The sequence below is a fragment of the Natator depressus genome, chromosome 5 (genome assembly GCF_965152275.1).
Source record: "Natator depressus isolate rNatDep1 chromosome 5, rNatDep2.hap1, whole genome shotgun sequence".
Taxonomy (NCBI): domain Eukaryota; kingdom Metazoa; phylum Chordata; order Testudines; family Cheloniidae; genus Natator; species Natator depressus.
This window is the reverse complement of record NC_134238.1, coordinates 19763558-19787646: the sequence shown is the minus strand read 5'-3', so window position 1 is coordinate 19787646 and position 24089 is coordinate 19763558. Positions and strand designations below refer to the sequence as shown.

Genomic DNA, 24089 nt, shown 5'->3' with positions numbered 1-24089 from the left:
AAGCTTATTAATGTCTTACGTAACCCCTGTTACACCAGGATTTAAACTGTGGGTAACAGCCCAGGCACTGAAATGATCATGAAGGATTGAAGCAAAACAAGAAGCCACGACCTCTCCTATGCCAGGGGGGCCAGAGGCCAGCACAACCACAAAAGTGAGTGGAAGTTGCCAGGAAAAGCCATGAGCATAGTAGCCAGACAACTGTGCTTATTCACTACCTCCTTGCAGCAACCCCCTCACATGGAGCTCATTTGTACCCCCTCACAGTACAATTTAAAACTGCTCCTTTCCCTACTGGAAACACAGATGGAGGCCAGGGCAGTACAAACTTTGTCTCCATCTTAGTAAGCAAAGCTTTGCTGGTACACAAAAGCATAATTCACATCCTTACACTGAACAGTATGTGAAATGATCAACATAACCCAATAGATGATGTTATTTTCTACTTCAGACTGTGAAACAATGATAAATAGAAGGCACAGCTGCAGGACTTCCTCCTGCTTCTACCTGGTATAGTGTATTGAGAGAAAAGAAGACAGCAACAAAACTTGGCTACATCATCAGATATGAAGAAAGATCTTCCTTGAAGAGAAGTTCAGACTGTCAAAGACGAAAAAACCTTGCACAATTTGCTACATTCATCTGCTAAGTTGGATGAATCTGGTTCCACACAGACATTTTCCCCTTAATGCCCTGTCCTCTTATTGCTCCAATTATATTTCATAAGACCTCATGATGTGCTTTCCTTCCCCGCTTCCTGTACACTTCATATTTTTCACTGCAGTTCAGAAACCACCTCTTCTTTCCCCATCAGCGAAAAATATCTGTTACTGTAATGTTTCCCCCACACCAGCAACAATGGGATGAATCAAGTCATCCAGGCTAACTGTCCATCTGAAGATGTGCGTATTACTGATTCACTACAGTGGTAGGTTTAATGAGATAACTTTCCACAGATGAACACCGCATACGTATTTTGATTTATTTCCTTTCTATGTCTGTAACAGCTTAGAATATATAATTTTCTACATCATATCTATCACTTTTATACACTGTTGTTTGTTCTGTTATTTAAAACTCATTCTCATCCTCTTAAATGCTTCCAATTGAATTCAAAGCTGTAATTTTGAGTATTATCCATCTTTTACTTACTTACTTAGAACAAAAAGAAAAGGAGTACTTGTGGCACCTTAGAGACTAAAATTTATTTGAGCCTAAGCTTTCGTGAGCTACAGCTCACTTCATTGGATGCATTCAGTGGAAAATACAGTGGGGAGATGAATATACATAGAGAACATGAAACAATGGGTGTTACCATACACACTGAAACGAGAGAGTTATTACCAGCAGGAGAACGGGTGGGGGAGGGTGGGATCTTTTGTAGTGATAATCAAGGTGGGCCTTTTCCAGCAGTTGACAAGAATGTCCGAGGAATGGGGGGGGGGGGGGGGAAGAGAATAAACATGGGGAAATCGTTTTACTTTGTGTAATAACCCATCCACTCCCAGTCTTTATTAAAGCCTAAGTTAATTGTATCCAGTTTGCAAATTAATTCCAATTCTGCAGTCTCTCGTTGAAGTCTGTTTTTGAAGTTTTGTTGTTGAAGAATTGCCACTTTTAGGTCTGTAATCGAGTGACCAAAGAGATTGAAGTGTTCTCTGACTGGTTTTTTAATGTTATAATTCTTGACATCTGATTTGTGTCCATTTATTCTTTTATGTAGAGACAGTCCAGTTTGGCCAATGTACATGGCAGAGGGGCATTGCTGGCACATGATGGCATATATCACATTGGTAGATGTGCAGGTGAACGAGTCTCTGATAAGAGAAAAGGAGTACTTGTGGCACCTTAGAGACTAACAAATTTATTTGAGTATGAGCTTTCGTGAGCTACAGCTCACTTCATCAGCTGCATTCAGTGGAAAATACAGTGGGGAGATTTATGATAGTGTGGCTGATGAGATTAGCCCCTATGATGGTGTCCCCTGAATAGATATGTGGACACAGTTGGCAATGGGCTTTGTTGCAAGGATAGGTTCCTGGGTTAGTGGTTCTGTTGTGTCGTGTGTGGTTGCTGGTGAGTATTTGCTTCAGGTTGGGGGGCTGTCTGTAAGCAAGGACTGGCCTGTCTCCCAAGATCTGTGAGAGTGATAGGTCATCCTTCAGGATAGTTGTAGATCCTTGATGATGAGTTGGAGAGGTTTTAGTTGGGGGCTGAAGGTGATGGCTAGTGGCATTCTGTTATTTTCTTTGTTGAGCCTGTCCTGTAGTAGGTGACTTCTGGGTACTCTTCTGGCTCTGTCAATCTGTTTCTTCACTTCAGCAGGTGGGTACTGTAGTTGTAAGAACGCTTGATAGAGATCTTGTAGGTGTTTGTCTCTGTCTGAGGGGTTGGAGCAAATGCGGTTGTATCGTAGAGCTTGGCTGTAGACAATGGATCGTGTGGTGTGGTCTGATGAAAGCTGGAGGCATGTAGCTAAGTATAGCAGTCAGTAGGTTTCCAGTATAGGGTGGTGTTTATGTGACCATCACTTATTAGCACCGTAGTGTCCAGGAAGTGGATCTCTTGTGTGGACTGGTCCAGGCTGACGTTGATGGTGCGATGGAAATTGTTGAAATCATGGTGGAATTCCTCAAGAGCTTCTTTTCCATGAGTCCAGATGATGAAGAGGTCATCAATGTAGCGCAAGTAGAGTAGGGGCGTTAGCGGACGAGAGCTGAGGAAGCGTTGTTCTAAGTCAGCCATAAAAATGTTGGCATTCTGTGGGACCATGCGGGTACCCATAGAAGTGCCGCTGATTAGAAGGTATACATTCTCCGCAAATGTGAAATAGTTATGGGTGAGGACAAAGTCACAAAGTTCAGCCACCAGGCTTTTTGTGACATTATCAGGGATACTGTTCCTGACGGCTTGTAGTCCATCTTTGTGTAGAATGTTGGTGTAGAGGGCTTCTACATCCATAGTGGCCAGGATGGTGTTTTCAGGAAGATCACCGAGGGATTGTAGTTTCCTCAGGAAGTCAATGGTGTCTCGAAGATAGCTGGGAGTGCCGGTAGCGTAGGGCCTGAGGAGGGAGTCTACATAGCCAGACAATCCTGCTGTCAGGGTGCCAATGCCTGAGGTGATGGGGCACCCAGGATTTCCAGGTTTATGGATCTTGGGTAGCAGACAGAATACCCCAGATTGGGGTTCCAGGGGTGTGTGTGTGCGGATTTGTTCTTGTGCTTTTTCAGGGAGTTTCTTGAGCAAATGCTGTAGTTTCTTTTGGTAACCCTCAGTGGGATCAGAGGGTAATGGCTTGTAGAAAGTGGTGTTGGAGAGCTGCCTAGCAGCCTCTTGTTCATATTCCGACCTATTCATGACGACGACAGCACCTCCTTTGTAAGCCTTTTTGATTACGATGTCAGAGTTGTTTCTGAGGCTGTGGATGGCATTGTGTTCTGCACGGCTGAGGTTATGGGGCAAGTGATGCTGCTTTTCCACAATTTCAGCCCGTGCACGTCGGCGGAAGCACTCTATGTAGAAGTCCAGTCTGTTGTTTCGACCTTCAGGAGGACTCCACCCAGAATCCTTCTTTCTGTAGTCTTGGTAGGAAGGTCTCTGTGGGTTAGTATGTTGTTCAGAGGTGTGTTGGAAATATTCCTTGAGTCGGAGACGTTGAAAATAGGATTCTAGGTCACCACAGAACTGTATCATGTTCGTGGGGGTGGAGGGGCAGAAGGAGAGGCCCCAAGATAGGACAGATTCTTCTGCTGGGCTAAGAGTATAGTTGGATAGATTAACAATATTGCTGGGTGGGTTAAGGGAACCACTGTTGTGGCCCCTTGTTGCATGTAGTAGTTTAGATAGTTTAGTGTCCTTTTTCTTTTGTAGAACAGCTTACAGAGCATCTTTCATCATATGATCTTAAGGCACTTTACAAATCAACTACGGCACCCCCGTGAGTAGGTATATATGATTATCCCCCATTTTACAGATAAGGAAACTGAGCCACAGGGAGGTTAAATTACTTGCCCAGGATCATAGAAGTCAATGGCAGATCTGGGAATAAAAGTCCAGATTTCCTGACTCCAAGTCCTGTTGATTTAACCACTAGACCGTGCTTACTCAACAGTTACTTCAAGTTTAAGGACAAACTCAAACAATTAGTTACTGAAGTCTCCATCAGTGTGTCCAGCAGTTGCCAGCCCAAGTGCATTAATTAGCTTTTCTAAAGATAAATAAGAAATTAAGTGGGGGGAAAAATAACCACGGCTAACTGTATTTCTCTAAATCTAATCAAGAACTAATTATTGGTTTTAACTACTGGAATGTATGCAAGAGCTGTGGCACCAAAGAATCCTAGGCATATTCCATATTTAGAGAGTCATATTTCCCAAAGGTAATGTGATAATGTATGTTTGGTGTCATGCCAATCTGTCTTGCAGATGGAAAGCTAGACAAACCTTATAGAACATATCCCAAAAAAGTAGAATTTAGCTCCAAATGAAGGGATATTTTGTTCAGTTTCTTGCACTTGACCTTACCGGTATCCATTTGCCAGACATACACAGATCCGTCCGAACATCCCACCACCAGGTAATCATCTGAAGGCCTCCACTTTATTACTTGAATAGGGAAAAGGTGACGAGATGCTAGCATAATGCATTTTTTCTCTCGCAAACTCAAAAGTCCTACTGAGTGGTCACTGGCTACTGAGCAGATGCAGTGCTGGACTCTTCCCTGAAAAATAAAACGTGTCTTGATCATAATAAGATTACTTTACATTTCCATATCACTCTTCATCAGAGATCTAAGTAACAAACAAACTTCAACAATCTGTGAGTTTTGTAATTACTACCATACCTATTTTACAGATAAGACACAGAGAGTGAAATCCTAACCCCATCAAAGTCCATGGCAAAATTCCCATTTGACTTTCATGGGCGCAGGATTTCACCAAGAGAACTTAAGTGATTTGCTAAAGGTTGCACATATTGAAGAGCTGGGAACAGAATTTAGGAAGTCACCTGTTAACCACTTGAACATAATTGCTTATCCAGGCAGGTTGTGAACAGGTGTTAGGGGATAATGAACATCCTGCCTCTCCTATATTGCTTAATGCTACAAGAGTCTCAGTATGGAAGTATCTGAAAACCACTACACAAAACCAGTGATGTTACTTAACTAACATTAATTAAGAGGCTCTGAACTTTTCATACCTTGATATATTATACGTTTGTTTGTTCTTAAAAAGTGATCACTGAAGTTATCTAACATTTTTCCTTCTTAGAAAAAAAACTGAGATAAGGTTTAAATACTTTTTTTTTTTTTTTTTTTTTTTAAAGTGCATCTCATCCAAGCACTTACGGAAATGTTTTCTGAAAAGCTGCAAAATTAATGCAACAAGAACAAGAAATAAGCATGTCTTGGAACAGTTTTGCAGTCTTTTAAAAACAATTCAGCCATTTGACAAAATAGTTCACCTTCAAAGCAAATAGAGATTATTTATGCTCAAAAGAATCTTGTTTTCATTTTATTATATTACAGCATGAAACATGAGCCAATACAGGGAATGACACTACAGCCCTGATCCAGGAAGGAGCTCTGCAATTATAAATCCAATGCAGCTTCCCACTGACTTCCTTGGGGGTCAGCCTAAGTAGAGCCATTTGTAAAATCAGAGCCTAAAACAGTATTTTTAGTAAATCTATTAATTCACAACTTTGTTGTAGGAGAGGAAATGATAGGAAGAAGGCATTTGCGCCTCCAACCGATTTCCTATTTTTTAAAGGTCAAAACACACAACTGACAAAGGGGAATTTCTATCAAACAAGCATATAATTATTCCTGACACTTTCAATTTGCAATTAGTAAGTGTTTAGGTGAATTGTCAAAACAAGATTCTCTGTAAAAAAGACCAATCTTATTCTTTATTACCATTGGCTGTGGTTCTTTTAATGTTTGCATAATTGAAAACACAAAAATGTGCCTTTATAACTAATCAATAATATAATCAACTAATCATATAGAGACAAGCCATCAGAAATAATTTGAATAGAAAGAAACACTATAAGCAAGATACTGCTGAACAATTTAATTTTTTTTATTACTTTAAATTCAAGCATCATTGCAAACTACATTTAATATTACATTTAATTCTGGGCAAGTGTTAATTTTTTAAACGGTTGTAAGTTGAATGGAGCCATAAACATCCAGTAACAATTAAAGTAAATGAGACAGAATCTAAGTATTTACATCATTGTGTATGGTTTGCCACAACAGATACAGGCCCTGACTGAGAAAAGCACTTAAGCATGTGTGTAAATTGTTTTTCTGAACAGGGATATATTGAAACACATGCTTCCCTAAATGAAGGCCATAGTACTTAGAGAGACTGGCACATACAATTTTATTCAGATGAAAACAGACAGAAGGAACCTTTAGAATATAAAATCAAAACAAATCCAACTGCCTGCAAGTGTACCAAGGTGTATTCTAAGTAGCAACTCTAGAGTAAACTCTTGAGATTAAAACAACATCATGCACCCAAATAAATGTAAAAAGAAAAGGAGTACTTGTGGCTTCTTAGAGACTAAAAAATTTGTTCGTCTCTAAGGTGCCACAAGTACTCCTTTTCTTTTTGCGAATACAGACTAACACGGCTGCTACTCTGAAACCAAATACATGTGTTATGGCACATGTAAATTAAGTTACTTTAATATAATTTGCTGACATAATGTTCATTATTATTATCGTAATGTATGACTAACTTTTCTATATGCATGTAGAGCAATGGTTCCCCAACTTTTTACTAAGGTGACCCACAAACTGCATTTTTCCTTCTTTTGCAACCCACCATTATATACATGCAAACTCCACTCCACCAAAACAACTCTAATCCCAGCAGATTACCTCCAGAAGTCCATTCATTAACAAAAGACATCTTCCATTTACCAATGAATACCTAATCCTGGTAGTAAATTACAGCACAGTCTGGTGAATGCTGCATAAACATAATTTAGAATATACAGAATAAGCTAAATTCTTATCCCACCAAAATATACATGAGTTTTGATATCAATGGGGTCAAAAACTTAGCCCATGAATTCTTTGGTATCTGCAGAGCACAATGCACACTTCAAACTCTATAAAAATCACAACCCTCCTTTCACATCAAAGGGAGTTACATACCCATACAGGGCACAGATCAGGCCCAGTGCTGAACAACAAAGCATCAAAAGCCATCAGAATTATAGTAGGTATGCCATAATATCTTGTGAGGATCATTCTTTCTGATACCTCTCCAGTTTGAAAGCGTACTTATTAGGGCTGTCGATTAATCACAATTAATGCATACGATTAACTCAAAAAAATTAATCATGCTTAATCGCAGTTTTAATTGCGCTGTTAAATGATAGAATACCAGCTGAAACTTATTAAATATTTTTGGATGTTTTTCTACATTTTCAAATATTTTGATTTTAATTACAACACAGAATACAAAGTGTACACTGCTCACTATATATTTTTTATTACAAATATTTGCACCGTAAAAAACAAAATTATAAACAAAATAGTATTTTTCAGTTCACCTCATACAAGTACAGTAGTGCAATCTCTATCATGAAAACGCAACTTACAAATGTAGATTTTTTTTTTGTTACATAACTGTACTCAAAAAAACAAACCAATGCAAAATCTTAGAGGCTACAAGTCCACTCAGTCCTACTTTCTGTTCAGCCAATCGCTAAGACAAACAAGTTTGTTTACATTTATGGGATATAATGCTGCCCATTTCTTATTTACAATGTCACCAGAAAGTGAGAACAAAGTTCACATGGGACTTTATAGCCAGCATTGCAAGGCATTTACGTGCCAGATACGCTAGACATTCGTATGCCCCTTCATGCTTCGGCCACCATTCCAGAGGACATGCTTCCATGCTGATGACACTCGATGATGCTTCTGCTATATACTTCATGTTATAGCAGTCTCAGATGATGACTCAGCACGTTCGTTTTAAGAACACTTTCACTGCAGATTTGACAAAAATGCAAAGAAGGTACCAATGTGAGATTTCTAAAAATAGCTACAGTACTTAACCCAAGGTTTAAGAATCTGAAGTGCCTTCCAAAATCTGAGAGGGACGAGGTGTGGAGCATGCTTTCAGAAGTCTTAAAAGAGCAACACTCAGATGCGGAAACTACAGAACCCGAACTACCAAAAAAGAAAATCAACCTTCTGCTGGCAGCATCTGACTCAGATGATGAAAATAAACATGCATCGGTCCACTCTGCTTTGGATCGTTATCGAGCAGAACTGGTCATCAGCATGGATGCATGTCTTCTGGAATGGTGGATGAAGCATGAAGGGATATATGAATCTTTAGCGCATCTGGCATGTAAATATCTTGCGACACGGCTGCAACAGTGCCATGCGAACACCTGTTCTCACTTTCAGGTGACATGGTGAACAAGAAGCAGGCAGCATTATCTCTACAAACATAAACTTGTTTGTCTGAGCGATCGGGTGAACAAGAAATAAGATCGAGTGGACTTTTAGGCTCTAAAGTTTTACATTGTTTTATTTTTGAACGTGCATTTCAGTAGTGATGTACCTATAATTTATAATGATATTTTGCATCCTGTGAAAGAAGGCATTTTATATATAAGAAAAATTCTTCTTCTTCTTCTTCATGCATTTATGCTGATTTTACATTTATCCAGCTTCCTGTCCAATTATAACCTTTTAAAAGATTTTAATAGAAAGTTCTTTTTCAAAGGAACAAAATCCTGTACCCAGGACCCTCACCCTCTTCGTTATTTTTTCTTCTGGGAATACAATTTTAAGACCATGGGAAACATCTTCTGTTGCATTAGGCTGACTTGCTCCTTGGTGCAGCTAAGGTTAGCACATTGGTGAAAGTGTAATTAAACTACATTTTTAAAATGTCTACATTTAACTAAAAAGCCTAGACTAAAAATCATTCATTTAAAAATCTGAATCCACGCTTATTACTCTTCTTCATCCATTATCTTTTGGTGTAAAAATGTAATAGTTATTTTAAAAAATGTGAGAAAAATAATCCACACATGAAAAATCCACACATTGACAACATCTTAAAGAAACAAAAACAGTGTTTCATTTCAGACTGTAGGATCTCATATAGTTTGATTTAAAAAATAATTGAAAGAAAATTCCTTTTCACTTAACATGCCATAAGGTGTAATCTGCATACATACCACAATAAATAGTAGTGCTCTGGTCAAAGGTTAAGTGAAGCTTTATTGAACCATGTAAACAGAGATATTATGATTCAGTGATCAGCATATAATGTGGTTAGCTCTCAAATGCTCAACAGAACGGATGTTTGCCAGGCATTCAGCAAATATGCTCAGACCCCACCTCCTTCACTTTTTATGTATCCCTTTGGTCTTTAAGCACATCTACTGATGTGCTTTAAACTACCAGCACAACCGAACTGGTCATTCCGTTAGCAGCAATCCTTCCATTTGTGAAATTAGTTTTATAGAGGATATTACCACCTTTGCTTCAAATCAATCTGCTGCATGTGTTTTTTTTTCTTAAAAAGGATGCCAATCTTGAACATTTGGTGGGGAGGAAGCGAGGGAAATAGAACTTTTAAGGGTTTTTTTTTGTAATTATTACAAAACACAGCAACTCATTTGTCCTGCTTTAATTAAGGTTGTAAGTAGGGCTGTCAATTAATTGCAGTTAACTCATGCCAATAACTCAAAAAAATTAATTGCGATTAAAAAATTTTAATTGCAATTAATCACCACTTTAATCACACTATTAAACAATACTATACCAATTGAAAGTTATTAAATATTTTGGATGTTTTTCTACATTTTTATATTGTATTCTGTGTTGTAATTGAAATCAAAGTGTATATTATTTTTATTATAAATATTTGCACTGCAAAAATGATAAACAAAAGAAATAGTATTTTTCAATTCATCTCAAACAAGTACTGTAGTGCATTCTCTTTGCCGTGAAAGTGCAACTTACAAATGTTGATTTTTTTTTTTTTTGTTACATAACTGCACTCAAAAACAAAACAATGTTTTGTAGGCTTTACAGCCTACATTTCCACTCAGTCCTACTTCTTGTTCAGCCAATCCCGAAGACAGATAAGTTTGTTTACATTTACAGGAGATAATGCTGCCTGCTTCTTATTTACAATGTCACCAAAAAGCAAGCAAAGGCATTTGCAAGGTATTTACATGCCAGATATGCTGAACATTCGTATGCCCCTTCATGCTTCAGCCACCATTCCAGAGGACACGCTTCCATGCTGATGACGCTTATTAAAAAAAAAATGCATTAATTAAATCTGTGACTTAAATCCTGAGGGGAGAATTGTATGTCCCCTGCTCTGTTTTACCAGCATTCTGCCATATATTTCATGTTATAGCAGTCTTGGATGATGACTCAGCACATGTTGTTCATTTTAAGAACACTTTCACAGCAGATTTGACAAAACACAAAGAAGGTACCAATGTGAGATTTCTAAAGATAGCTACAGCACTCGACCCAAGGTTTAAGAATCTGAAGTGCCTTCCAAAATCTGAGGGGGACTAGGTAGGGGGCATACTTTCAGAAGTCTTAAAAGAGCAACACTCAGATGCAGAAACTACAGAACCCGAACTACAAAAAGAAAATCAACCTTCTGCTGGTGGCATCTAATTCAGATAATGAAAATGAACATGTGCCGATCTGCACTGCTTCGAACTGTTATTGAGCAGAACCCGTCATCAGCATGGACGCATGTCCTCTGGAATGGTGGTTGAAGCATGAAGGGACTTATGAATCTTTAGCGCATCTGGCACGTAAATATCTCGCAACAGCTGCTACAACAGTGCCATGCGAACGCCTGTTCTCACTTTCACGTGACATTGTAAACAAGAAGTGGGCAGCATTATCTCTTGAAAATGTAAACAAACTTGTATGTCTGAGCGATTGGCTGAACAAGAAGCAAAAATGAGTGGACTTGCAGGCTCTAAAATTTTACATTGTTTTATTTTTGAATGCAGGTTTTTTGTACATAGTTCTACATTTGTAAGTTCAACTTTCATGATAAAGAGATTGCACTACAGTACTTGTATTAGGTGAATTGAAAAACACTTTTTTTTTTAATAGTACAAATACTTGTAATCAAAAATAAATATTAAGTGAGCACTGTACACTTTTATATTTGAAAATGTAGAACGTCCAAAAATATTTAAATAAATGGTATTCTATTTATTGTTTAATCATGTGATTAATTTTTTTAATCACGCGACAGCCCTAGTTGTAAGTAGTTCTATTGTGAATGTTTTCTTTTTTTGGCAGGGATTCTAAAATCTGGCCATAAAAAGTTCACTCTCAGCAAAATATTTTAGTTTAGAAGGGAAGTTTGGTGGAGTTAATAAAGGCGACGGTTTTCTTACAGAGGTCACAGAAGTCATGGACTCTGTGACTTCCCGAGACCTCCGTGACTTGAGCTGGCAGCACCTGGGAGCTGCAGCAGGTGACAGCTCTGCACTCCGCCTGTGACAGCTAGGGTGCTCCACAGGTTGGAGCCACCGCAGGGGGTGCCCCAGAGCAGCCTCACAGCACCTAGCCAGGCCCCTCGGGGTGGTGTGGGGACCCCAACAGCTCCCCGTTTTGTCACACATATTTTTAGTAAAAGTCATGGATAGGTCACCGGCTTTCATGAATTTTTCTTTATTGCCCGTGACCTGTTCCTGACTTTTATGAAAAATTTCCGTGACAAAGTCTTAGCCTTAATTATGAGTATGGGAATGAACAAGAATAAAGCAGAACGGCTTAGCCAAGAGCAGCGCCGAACTAAAGGAAGAGAAAAAATGTAGACAGCAGAAAGTTGGCAAGGTTATATGACTTCCTTCCAGTGGTACCCAACCTTTTCAGCCCCCAGACAAAAAAAAGTATTACAAAATATCAAGGGATGCCACCAGGAAGGGAAAATTTATTTCAAGCTGCCCTTCTTTTAACCCCCAATGTCCATTTACACTCCCTTCTCCTACTACTGAACTGGGTGCCTAAAAGCAGCTGTCAGCTCAAGCCCTTAACCCAAACTTTAGGTTCCAAAGTGCTCTGCCATTTATTCAGAGTACCAGATGGGCTTGGAAAGAGAAGAGATAACCTTCTTTTTCAAATCTTACTTTAGTGGCCCCATCCCTCAGAAACCCACCTATCTCTGCCTTTAACCCTCACCTAGCCCCCAACCCTTTTTGCAAGCACATTCCTCAGCCCCAATCCCTGAAGGGAACAGTTGGTTCCTTTTCCTAAAGCCTCCAGCCCCCAGGAACTCAGCCCATCTTTCCCATCGTACACAGCCCCCAGTATCCTCAGGAAACACAACCCCCCGCCCCCATCTCTCTCACTCCTTCTCCTCTATGCTCCTCAAGAATACCCGCAGTACTTACCTTAGGTCCCTATTCACCCCAACCTTCCCATTCCCAAAAATAAACTCTTTCCAAAAACAAAACCACTCAACTGCAGTGGGGGCACCCCACCTCCAAAATCAATGACTACTGCCTCCACTGCACTGTCTGGGACCTCTGCTATTGTGTGTCTTCCTCATGACCTTTCCAGACAGCCAACCCTCCTACTGAACCAGCGGCAGTTACGTTTCCTTGCTGCCCTTTCCCTTCTGCTGCTCCTTCCTTTCTTCTGATGACTTTGTGGCTCTAGTCTTCTACACTACCTTCCTCTTAAAGGAGCAGCAGCTCACAGGCTCCTCACTTCCCCTCCAGGGGAAACTGCACTAGGGGACTTTTAGCGCACTGCAGTAGGGTCTGCACAGACAGCTACTTTATGACAGGCTAAAGTGTTATACGTTACACCCCAGCTTGTCACCCACTGTATAGACAAGTCCCAAGAATATATTTTGCATATACGTATATCTATATTTACATGTGTGTGTATTTTGTGTAAAACAGTTTTAATTATAAATCAACTTCAATAATCAAAACAATGAACCAGCAGCTCACTCTTTTACTTAATAATATTTCCTTAAAACCCACTTCATTCAAATGTCTTAAAATGCTTGACTTCTCCTTTAATATAAAAGTATAAGAGGGGTAGCCGTGTTAGTCTGCATCCACAAAAACAACGAGGAGTCCGGTGGCACCTTAAAGACTAACAGATTTATTTGGGCATGAGCTTTCGTGGGTAAAAAACCATTTGGAAAAAAAAAAAAAAACATCTGAAGAAGTGGGGTTTTTACCCACGAAAGCTTATACCCAAATAAATCTGTTAGTCTTTAAGTTGCCACCGGACTCCTCATTTCTTAAAAAAAAAATAAAAGTGAGCTAAATTAGACTGCAACATTTAAAAAATATTAAACAAAATCACAGAGCTAACAAGATAAGCACTTCTCCCTCTGCATCGCTTCACCCATCTACCAGTAGTCTATTCAGACTGTAATATCTTAAAGGCAGGGACTTTGTCTTCATGTTTCCTATAAAACACCTGGCTCACTACTGAAGCAATATACCAAACGTACTATCATCTGTTTGCTAGACAAAGTTTAATTGTCAGTTAATGAACTACTGTCTTAATTGCTCAACTAAAAAAGCAAAATCATGAAATAATTTCACTTTGCTCCGAACAATTAGCACCTATACATGTCAATGTGAATTGAGTTTGACTGACACGTCTCTCAATTTAGTAAATTTTGTTTGTTTTGTCCAAAATGTCTGTATACACACACACTCATTATAAGGGTTCCATCAATATAATTCTTGGAGCACTGCATTATAGACGAGTGGTGAAGCCACGATACTAGTGTACATTTAATATAAACTTACACTACAGTTTTCTGGTGGAACTAGAAGTTGTGTAATCTCTCCACCATGGACACAGAAGATGTGTTTCATTTCTCCAGAAAAGATGTCCCATATAATGACTGAAAAATCCACACCACCTGAGATCAAGTATCTTTGGTCATAACGAGATGAGACCTGATGAGGATACAGTAAACATGTAACTTTGTTCCGATGAGCCCGGAGATTTCTGTGAGGTGGCCAACCTGGGAAATAATTTAAAAAAAAAGTTTAATAACTTTAAATATTCAACAATATTTTTAAATTACAAAACTGAGTATAATTTTAGCAGGAGTGGTAGAAAAGGCAGGGAAAATTCTCAAATCTTCACCCTTCCTTCCTCACCCCTCAAACAGATATACTAGTTGTGACACTGGTAGACCAGGTACCAGCTCATGCCAAAGCCCCAGGCCAATTCACTTGTTTATGGTTTATTAATATAGATCACAGTGATTGTTAAATGTATAAGAGTGTATTTGGTGTTTAAACTTCATGAAAACTAATGGGATGTTACTTGCATTGTTTTCACTTATCTGTATCCTGTTACAGGGGAGTTGGAACAGAGTGGGACAGCGGACCGTGGCCCACTTTTTACAAGCCATAAGGACGCGTGACCGGGGGTTGAGGGGGGAAGAGGAGTCGGCAGGGTCTTGTGGGGGAAAAGCCAGTGTGGGAGTGGGGCCCCGGGGTGGGGCAGTGCAAGGAGGTGGGGCCACAGTTCAGCCACTGTTGGCTCCCCCACTGTTAGGAAGCTTCCCCCACCCCTGTCCTGTTATAATGTAGTAGCAAACATTTATATTGTGTGTACCGCTGTAACTAAATAACCCATCAAAGGAGAAAGAAACCTTGCAGAATGCAAATGAAGAACTCTAATAGAAAAGAGCTAATTGCAAAGCAAGTGGTCACTGTGTGTGATGATTGGAGGTCAACGACTCAAAATGCATTCATCATGCTCTACCATCAAAGGAAAAGCCCACGTGGGCAGTGACACTGTCGGCTTGTTTTCTGTGAGGAGAAGCTGTAAGTACGGAATCAAGGAAATATCCTTCATTTCTGGACTGTTTGGACTCTTACAGGGAAGTGTACCAGATGCAAAGTGGTGATACCTAGAGACAATCTGGGTACCCTGAAAAGACTTTTGGGAAACTGGCAGTTTATTACATCACTGCCACCATTTGGAATTATAAACTGTGACTCACCTGTGCATATATTTCACCTGCTTTAATCTCTCAGCAGCTCTCATTTCCTTTTCTTAGCTAATAAACCTTTAGTTTATAGAATTGGCTACCAGCATTGCCTTTGGTGTAAGATCTAGAGTATCAATTGATCTGAGGTATGTGATTGGTCTCTTGGGGCTGGGAACAACCTGATGTGGTGTGATTTTTGGTGTAAGTGACCTTTTATCACAAAGTCCAGTTTTCCTGGGTGGCAAGATAGACTGGAGAGTCTAAGGGGACTGTCTGTGACTCCACGGTAGGATTGGTATAGTGATCCAGGAGTTCACATTTGTTACCGGTTTGGTGAAATCTAATTATAGAACATGACACCACGTTGGGGTGTCTACCCTGTTTTCTGATAGTCTGCTATGAGGTAGGCACTAACAGTTGTGAGCCACTCCAGAAAGCATGACATGAGCTGGGAGCCAGCTAGTGTTCACTATTTAGATTTCTCCTGATATAAAAGAATTTAGGGATATCAAGGGTATTGTAAAAATGGCTCCCTTTTTATCTCCTATTCGCTAAAGCACCTGATGCTGTATTTGTTAAAGCATCTGATGCTGAAAAGTGACTTCCCACAATTCCTACTTATTTCAACATTGTTTGGAGATGACCAGCACCTTTTGTAATTCAGCCATGCATGTCTAATGTTTGCTTACATACCTCTCCTGAGCATGTGCTCTCCTTGCAGAAGCTGAACTATTGCAGTTTGAGTAGCTGGCACAATAACAATGCTTCCATCTTCACGACCACAAACCAGGCGTCCATGTGCTGGGATATACACGCTGGCTGTAACTTTAAGTGGTTCATTACTGTTTGGTATTAAGCTTAATTGGTCTATGATTCCAGCCGGACAAGGAGTAAGTTTACAAAAAGCTTCTTGCAGAGAAGTTGAAGTTGTCATTTGCAGTCCTGTTATAAAAAAAAAAAAAGTGATTAAAATAATTACAGCACCTGTCTTGAGAAGATCTCAAAGCCCTTTATCAATATTAGTAAATTTTACAACGCCCTTGGAAGTAAGTACAAAACACATATTGGAGATTAATTCACCTACCACAACAATGCAATCAGTCACTTTCAAACTTTAACACTCAACTCTACTTGCACACAGAAATACTAGACCAGAGTTTGAGAAAGGAATTGAAAAAGAATGTATCCAACTTAAACAGCACAAGGAACTTATTTAGACAGATGGCAATTACCAGACATGAAATTTAGTAAGAGACCCCAGTTAACTCCTTTAAGTCTTGTAAAAAGTATTATTGAATTTTTTCAATGACAAAACACAACTAAGACTTCAACTCTACATCTCATCTGAAAGAGGACTGCTGTAGGAACACAGTGCAGCACTGGTTTACTGCCTGATCAGAAGAATCTACTGACTCACAGCCCCTTTCTTTAACATCTTGTTGAACGTCTCTTGATTCTAAATATACTTGTGCACATGCTTAGTATTAGTCGCTTGAGTGAAGTACATTATTTTTTGTATTGCAGTAGCACTTGGAGCCAGGACACCTTTGTGTTAGATACTGTAAGAACGCAAAGAAACAGTCCCTGTTCTGAAGAGCTTAAAATCTTAAAGCAACAGACAGCATGTAGCTATGACAAATACATCAGGAAAATGGAAGCACAAGGGAACAGCAAGACAACTGAAATCAGTATAATAAGCAGTGGTCATAACACTCACTTAACCACCAGCGAAGGGTTTTGTTTTGTTTTTTTTTTTGTAGTCATCACAAAATAAAGAGAGATTTAAAAGAGGATAATGTAGTGAGTGACCTTGCAGATTTTTACAGGGAGCTTCTTCTATGCATAAAGAGGTGACATGGGAGGTGCACAGCGGTGTTTGTCTGAAACTGTGACAAATGGCCAACCAAGGGCAGCATCATTGACAGAGAGGAGGTGGGAGTCTACATCTTCACAGAACATTGAAATTATAGGCAAAGTACACGCAGCCATGAAGAGCCTAAAAAGAGGCAGACAAGTACTTTGTAGTTCATGTAGTGGAAAGGGGGAGGGGGAAGGAGTCGGTGGAGGAATTCAAAAGGTGTATGCGTATGCGTGATATGGTCCACGTAACAAGACAGGAAGATTATTTTTGAAGCAGCATTATGAATAGATTTAAGGGAGGCAAGACTGCATTTGTCAGCAACGGAGGAGGAGGACGTTGCTATAGTTAAGATGTGAGATAATGATTGCCTGGATGAGAATGTTAGTGTGAACAGTGAGGAAAGGCTGGGCTTTGGTGACGTTGTACAGGAACAAGAAGCAAAATTTATAAGTGGCTTGGACATATGGGTATACAGAAAGAGCAGAGCCATGTTATAGTTCTGAAGGTGGTGGTACATGTGTAAATATTTGGAGGACTGGGTCTTTGGTTTGAGAGGTCTAATATGGCCCATAGCACAAGGCAGTATTTTGTTAAATACCAGTACCGTACAGATTAACAGAATTGTGTGTGTATTTTTTCCTTAACTCCCTAGTTTATCCGAAGAGAAGAGCATTTTACTAAGCAAAAACTAAAATTTAGGTGAAGAACATTTACGAACTGAAAATAGAAGTATTAGGTGCTGGTACAGAGGTGTTCCACTAAGCACACTAGGAATGATATGCAGGAGGCGGTTTGCGTGAACCTCCAGATAACAGCCACCTTGTGGTCTCTATGAACGAAAATCTCAGCTTTAAAATTTAAAAGAAAAAATTGTAGCCATTTTTCTTCTGAATTACAGCTTTAAATACATAAAAACAGAAGTAAACCAGTTACTAGGGTCAAAAAGAACAAGCAGCTGGGTTTTACTTTTTGAGCAGAAGACGGGTAAAACCTAAATATTCCTTCCTTCTCCCCCCCACCAACCCTCTCTCCACAAATTTTATGTAAGCTTTGCCACAGCAACAGCAGCTACTGCAAGGAGAACTCCTCTTCTGCCACCCTCACTGAAGCTGCCAGTAGCGCACGGAGACATACCACCTAGTCTTCCTGCAACCACCCATCTGCTTTAACAAGAGACAGTGCTAAGCCACTGCAGCACAGAGCTGAAGTCCCACAGATGCTGTCTCCCTCCCCAACAAGGCCTGCCCAGAGTCAGTACAGAAAAAGAGCCTAAAGGACATCCAGGCCAGAAAGGAGACTGCCCCTCCACCTCATTCCCATATCTGCCCCTCCTCACACTAACCAGAGAGATTTGTTCCCTCACCCAATCCACCACCTGAAGAAGCTTGCGGAAGAGTAGGAGTGGAAGGAATGGTTCTAATCAGGCTCTTATATCACACACCACTGAGGATGGTGTTATGTTAGAAGGCTGAAAAGCATATAAAATTAATGGAGTTAGAGGAGAAGAGGAAGCACATTCACCCAGGGAACGTCACACATATAACCAAATGAGCCAAAAAAAGGGAGCAACTTGTTAAAAAGTTTTGGCAGCAAGTCACTATGTTTTAGTTAATGCTACCTTCTGTGTTGTCTTGCAGTTCAAGTGTATCTGGCACACTCCAAATACACAGTCTCCCTGAAGAGTCTCCCTGGATTAGAAGTTTATGGAAACACTCCCTGCGTCCATAGAAGAATCGAGTAACAGGGGGACAGATTAGTAGCTGTAAAATAAAGTCATATTAGAACAATTTCAGATGCATATAGCTGGTTCCTAATCTTGACAGTAACTTCCCTCGCATAACCTGCTCTATTCCTGCTATACCTTTTAAAGACAAACAAGAATGGGAAAAAAAGTAACACGTAGCAAAACAAAACCATGACTAATTACAGAGCATGTTATAAACAAAATATATCAGGTAAAATTTTATAATAGACATTTTAATTGCAACAGAGAACTGAAAGGTGTGATTTGAAATGGTGAAAGTTAACAGTAATAAGATCTGAAACACAAACAGAATACAGAATTAATTAGTGTCCGATAATAAAACGATCAGGAAAGGTTTCAATCTCTTCTGTTGGGACAAAATTATGGTTAAATTAAAAAAAGTGGATTCCTAAAAACTACCTTGTGATCAAATTATTCTTTTTAACTTATGCATATCTATGAATATTTTAAGCATCTCAGTGTTTACAGTGTCAAAAAGGCCATCAATTTCAAGTTATTCAATAGCGATATATTTTTATGTCTAGTCTTCCAAAAGAACTCAACTTCCATTTCAGCACCTCATTGACAGCTGCCATGTACTAAGCACTTTTGAAACTCTATCCCTTTTGAAGTGCAGCTGCCTCATGTTCAAAATCTACTGTAAGTTCCATTACAGAAAATAGAGACGGAAGATACATAAGGTTATCTTCGTCCATATCTCTGCCAGTGCAGGATTGTTCCCAATAATATCCTCTCTAGCTCTTTGCCTAGTATTATTTTAAATAAGAAAAGGCTTCCATTATTTCCCTGAGGAAACTATTCCAGAGTGTCTTATAAATATCACTCAATTAGTTTTACCCAATATTTACCCGAAGTTTACCTTTTCTTAATTTCAGTCCAATTCTGTTAGGTATCCCTTGAACCATACTATATATTTCCACATACCCCTCAAATATTTGTCAGTATGCCTCACTTTAACAGTTGCTTAGCCAAGCTACAGAGTATATACGTCATACATCTAATCTTTTCTCAGATTCTACATAAATCCCTTCAGCTCTTCAACCATTTTTGTTACTTTCTCTACAGTCCCTTCAGTTTGTCTAGATCTTTTTGCTAATGATTCATCACTCTTTGGCACAAAACCTCTGAGGTACAAAGCCCAAAAACTGTACTGACCTTTTTCCACCTCATTGCATTACATTGCAGTGACACAGTAAAAGCTGTGTTATCTGGCCCTTTACCAACCAGAAAGCTCTAGAAACCAGCATTTCTGATATCCATTAAAAGTCCAGCTGATGCGGGGCCGGCAGGCTCCCTACCTGGCTCCACATGGCTCCCTGGAAGCGGTGACATCCCTGCTGCTCCTCGGCAGAGGTGCTCCGTGCACTGCCCCCACCATGCCCCGCCCTGAGTGCTGGCTCCACACTTCCCACTAGCCGGGAACTGCAGCCAATGGAAGCTGCGGGAGTGGTGCCTGCAGGCGGAGGCAGCACGCAGAACCATCTGGCCGCGCCTCAGCCTAGGAGCAACAGGGACATGTCGCTGCTTCCAGGGAGCTGCCAGCACCCCAAAACCCTTCCTGTGCCCCAACCCCCTGCCCCGAGTTCCCTCCTGCATCCAAACTCCCTTCCTTCATTGGTAACTATAACTCTGAGTTAACCAGAATTTTTGACTAACCGGCATCCCCACACACACACACCCCGATCCTCCCAACATGCTGGAAAACAAAACTTTTTACTTAAGTTTCAGCACTCAAAAGGCAACATCTTCCAGAAGACTGTTTTATTTAAATCGTACAGAACTAAGCTCTTCAGCCTAATACAACAGTAGCATAAAAGGGACAAACAACAATACAAAAATAAAAAAAAAAAACTGAACAACCAAAGAATACATACAAAGGGAAAGTGGTTATATGCTGCAGTAACATGAGTGTAGAGTAATCTGAGATTGCTTAGACATCTTACTATGTGTGTATTTATTTATATATTTTAAAAAGAAAAACCCCTTAGTATCATTAAAAATTTGTATCATCAGTGTCTCTTTCTCTGCTGCTTCTTCCACCGAACAGGGGTCTGGGGCATCAAGAGAGTGGGAGGGAAGAATCCCAAAAGGGTGAGGAGATAACACAGGAGAGGGGGGGACCCACAAATTGTGTGTATGTGGGGAGGGAGAATGGTACAAAAGACCCTCCAAATGGTGTGACAGGGGATAGGAGAAAGGAAAATGTCCAAATTGGAGCAGGAGATGGAGAAAAAGGAGGGAAAAATTCAAGAAAGGGTTGGTAAGGATGGTCATAGAGGGGAATAAATGGCAACCCAAGTTAATGGACAGAGACAAGAAGGCTCATAAATGAATTTAACTCTTTTAAAAACCCTTAGATTTGTGTAAATGTAATACTTAGCACCTCCTTAGCTATTGAGACTCATTTTCCAGTCGCAGTTGGGCAAGACTGTGAAACTTGCCTCCTTGCTAGTTAGTTTTTCCCCCCCTCACACGCCATGGACTCTACCCAAATGGGTAATTCAGGCTCAGAATAAGTATGACATGCCTGACCTAGAAGATTATTATTGGAGGATACCATCTAACGATACTCACTGAAAAAAAAGGAAAAATGATATCTAAATTGTTTGGCAGATGTACTTTAGTGTGAGGATGTCTGCAGAACTGAAAACAAACTGATCTTACCTGTGCGGTGCTAATCATGACATTCATGTTTTAAATAAATAAATAAATAAAAAAACATGCAAACTCATGAAATACTAGGAGAGAAGGAAACTAAGCCAAATGAATTTACACTTTAAAAAGTCAGTTATTCTCTGAAAATGTTGATTGTAACTTAAGAGAAGAAATAGACAGCTTATAATGTTTTTGAGCAAGTTTTATGTATAAAAACATGCACAGCGTAATCTGCAAGACAAGGAATGTGTTTTACCTGTTTATCTGCTCGGTCCAATACACTGAACAGTAAAGGAGGAATTAAATTTTCAACAGCTTTTCCCACATCACTGCGAAACGTATCACTAGCTGGTAGGCAACTGAGTTTAACACAGAACAACAAAAGACACCAATTTAGAACCCTTACATTATTAAGAATCTATTACTGTGTCACTATTTAAATGCAGAATTTGCAAACAAAAAAATACTTTAAAAAAATCAGTGTTTCCAATACATTATATTTATTCATTTTGTCAATTTTTCAATATATAACTATACAGATGCCCATTCAGTTGTCTAGTTTATTTCACATAAACTAAAAATCACGATATAAACAGAGGGCTACCCATAAATGTATCCAGCTCAGTCTACTTCCACCTCAATAGCCTTAGAAAAGAAAGAAGAGGAGCTTTGCAGTGGACCTGGAAGGTTCAATCTAGTCTCTGGTGGACCAAGGACGGGGAGGAGCAAGTGCCCAAACCAAGGATTCCTCACAAAGTGTCCTGCCAGCAGCTCCCTCCTGTTTATATTGAGGGAGCTCCAGCTCAAGCCCTTCTGCTGATCCCTGCTGTGGCAGTATATGGTGTGGAGAGAGATGCTCTCTCAGATAATCTTATCCCAAACCAGTCAGGGCTTTACAGGTTTAAACTAACACTTTGAACTCCACACAGAATTCTATTGATCCTGATTAGATTCTGCATACAAAACGTAAGAGTTTATACATGAAGAGACATGCTCCCCAGACAAATACAGTTGTCCAGTCAGAAGACTGTATATAATTGAGAACAATTAAATAATTAAAATTTCAAGTGGCTACAGATACTATATTTAAAGACAATTTTCTAGCTCAGATTGAGAGGACTGCACAATTTTCCTGTCATATATAATGAATTATGATCTGAAACATGTGTAACTAATATTTATTTACCACAGCATTAAAAAAACAAAGCATCTTAGATAAGCTGAGACAGGAGGTCTTTCTCTCATGACAATAACTAAAAAGAAAAATGATAAAACTGCTCTCCAAAAAACATCAGAAAACTGATTCCAGGGCTTGAGACACTCTCTTGTATACTGTACCAACTGGCAGATCCACAGACCAGCAACATGTTACCAAGAAATATTAGCTTGACCTGGGATACTGTTAGTAGGCTTATGTCTAGGACAGAACTGGTTCCAAAACTCGTCCACATAATGTTCAAGACATGCGGTACAGACATTAGATCAAACTGAGGCTTAGGAAAGGTTAAACAGGATCTCACCACATAGTCACAGAAGCATAAAACAATTTTGCACTGGCTATAAACTCAGCAAGAATCACTGCATATTTCATGCAAATAGAGTTGAGAAAGAGTGTAGCCTACAGAGATGGTGTTTGCTTATACCAATGTGCTGAAATGTAAGTAGAGAATACGTTTTTGGGCCTAAATTTGGGCTTGAAGATAATAAAATATGAGTGAAGCAGACAATTCTGGGTCAAGTTAGAGGTAAGGTAGGCCAGGTCATGTGGTAAACATGTTTTGGTTTTAACAAATGCTCTAGACAAAATGTGTATGTTTTGGAAGAATGTTATATGTACTGATAATTACTGGAACGATATTTACAGAGATGTTAATTAAGAGGACATTTCATGTGAAATAGCCTATGATAAAGTAGAAAATATTTAATCACGGTGGTGGAAATATAGATATGGTAAAAGGTGGGTTTAATTAATTAAGGGGTATTATTATAATTGATTATAAAAATGGTAACATTAATTTTAGGTTAGCACATTCATTGGCCATCAAGGTACCATTAAAGAAAGGATTACATGCCTGTTCTTCTCAACCAGGGACTGATTACCCCGGATGCACCTTTTCATCTTGGAATATGGTATAAATGCAGTGTATCATTATACTGCAATACCTGTTTACTTTATTTAAAATAAAATAATTAGCTCAAGTTTTTAATTCTATCACTAATTGTGTCATTCACAGTCCTCCACTAAACTAAGTTATCTGTAATGGCACCAAAGGCTCCAACCTTAAAGAGTTTTGTGTAGTTCTATTCCTTATTTTTAAACCATTAATTTGGAACACACACCATTCAAGTTGATCAACAGCATACAATTTAGGCATTCCCAGTTGAGGTGGTTCTGATAACAATGAGTTCAGCAGAAACCAATCATAACCAGGAAGTAAAGACAAGGGTCTGATTAACATTAAATAAAGTATCTTTGATGGAAACATACTTTAAAAATCCACCAAGTCTGATCTTTTACCTTTTGCGTGTACAAGAACAAGTAATGCTCTGTAAGTTCACCTTTTAAAGGTTGAAATACTACACTTAACTTACTGTAACAACATCCTGTTGATCCTAATTAACATAGCACAAATAATATTTCTTCCCTTGATATGTTCCTGATTCAGCAAAACATTTTAAATACATGCTTGAACTTGTTCATGGCACACCTTCAAAGGAAAAGCAAACCCAGTAACACCACGTATTCTCCAATGTCAGCAATAACTAATCAGAAAGGATCATTGTAA

The 24089-nt window shown here is 39.3% G+C and overlaps 1 protein-coding gene across 2 annotated transcripts in view; it reads right to left on the bottom strand.

Annotated features, from left to right (window-relative positions):
* The window catches only part of WDR7 (WD repeat domain 7), a 346874-nt gene that overhangs the window by 272880 nt on the left and 49905 nt on the right, over positions 1-24089 (bottom strand). For both annotated transcript variants that reach the window (XM_074952395.1, XM_074952396.1), the window contains exons 9-13: positions 21560-21662; positions 18502-18643; positions 15716-15964; positions 13821-14041; positions 4527-4722 (exon numbers count right to left, since the gene is read on the bottom strand). In XM_074952395.1, the coding sequence (XP_074808496.1) occupies positions 4527-4722; positions 13821-14041; positions 15716-15964; positions 18502-18643; positions 21560-21662 (911 nt within the window). The remainder of the gene's footprint in view (positions 1-4526; positions 4723-13820; positions 14042-15715; positions 15965-18501; positions 18644-21559; positions 21663-24089) is intronic.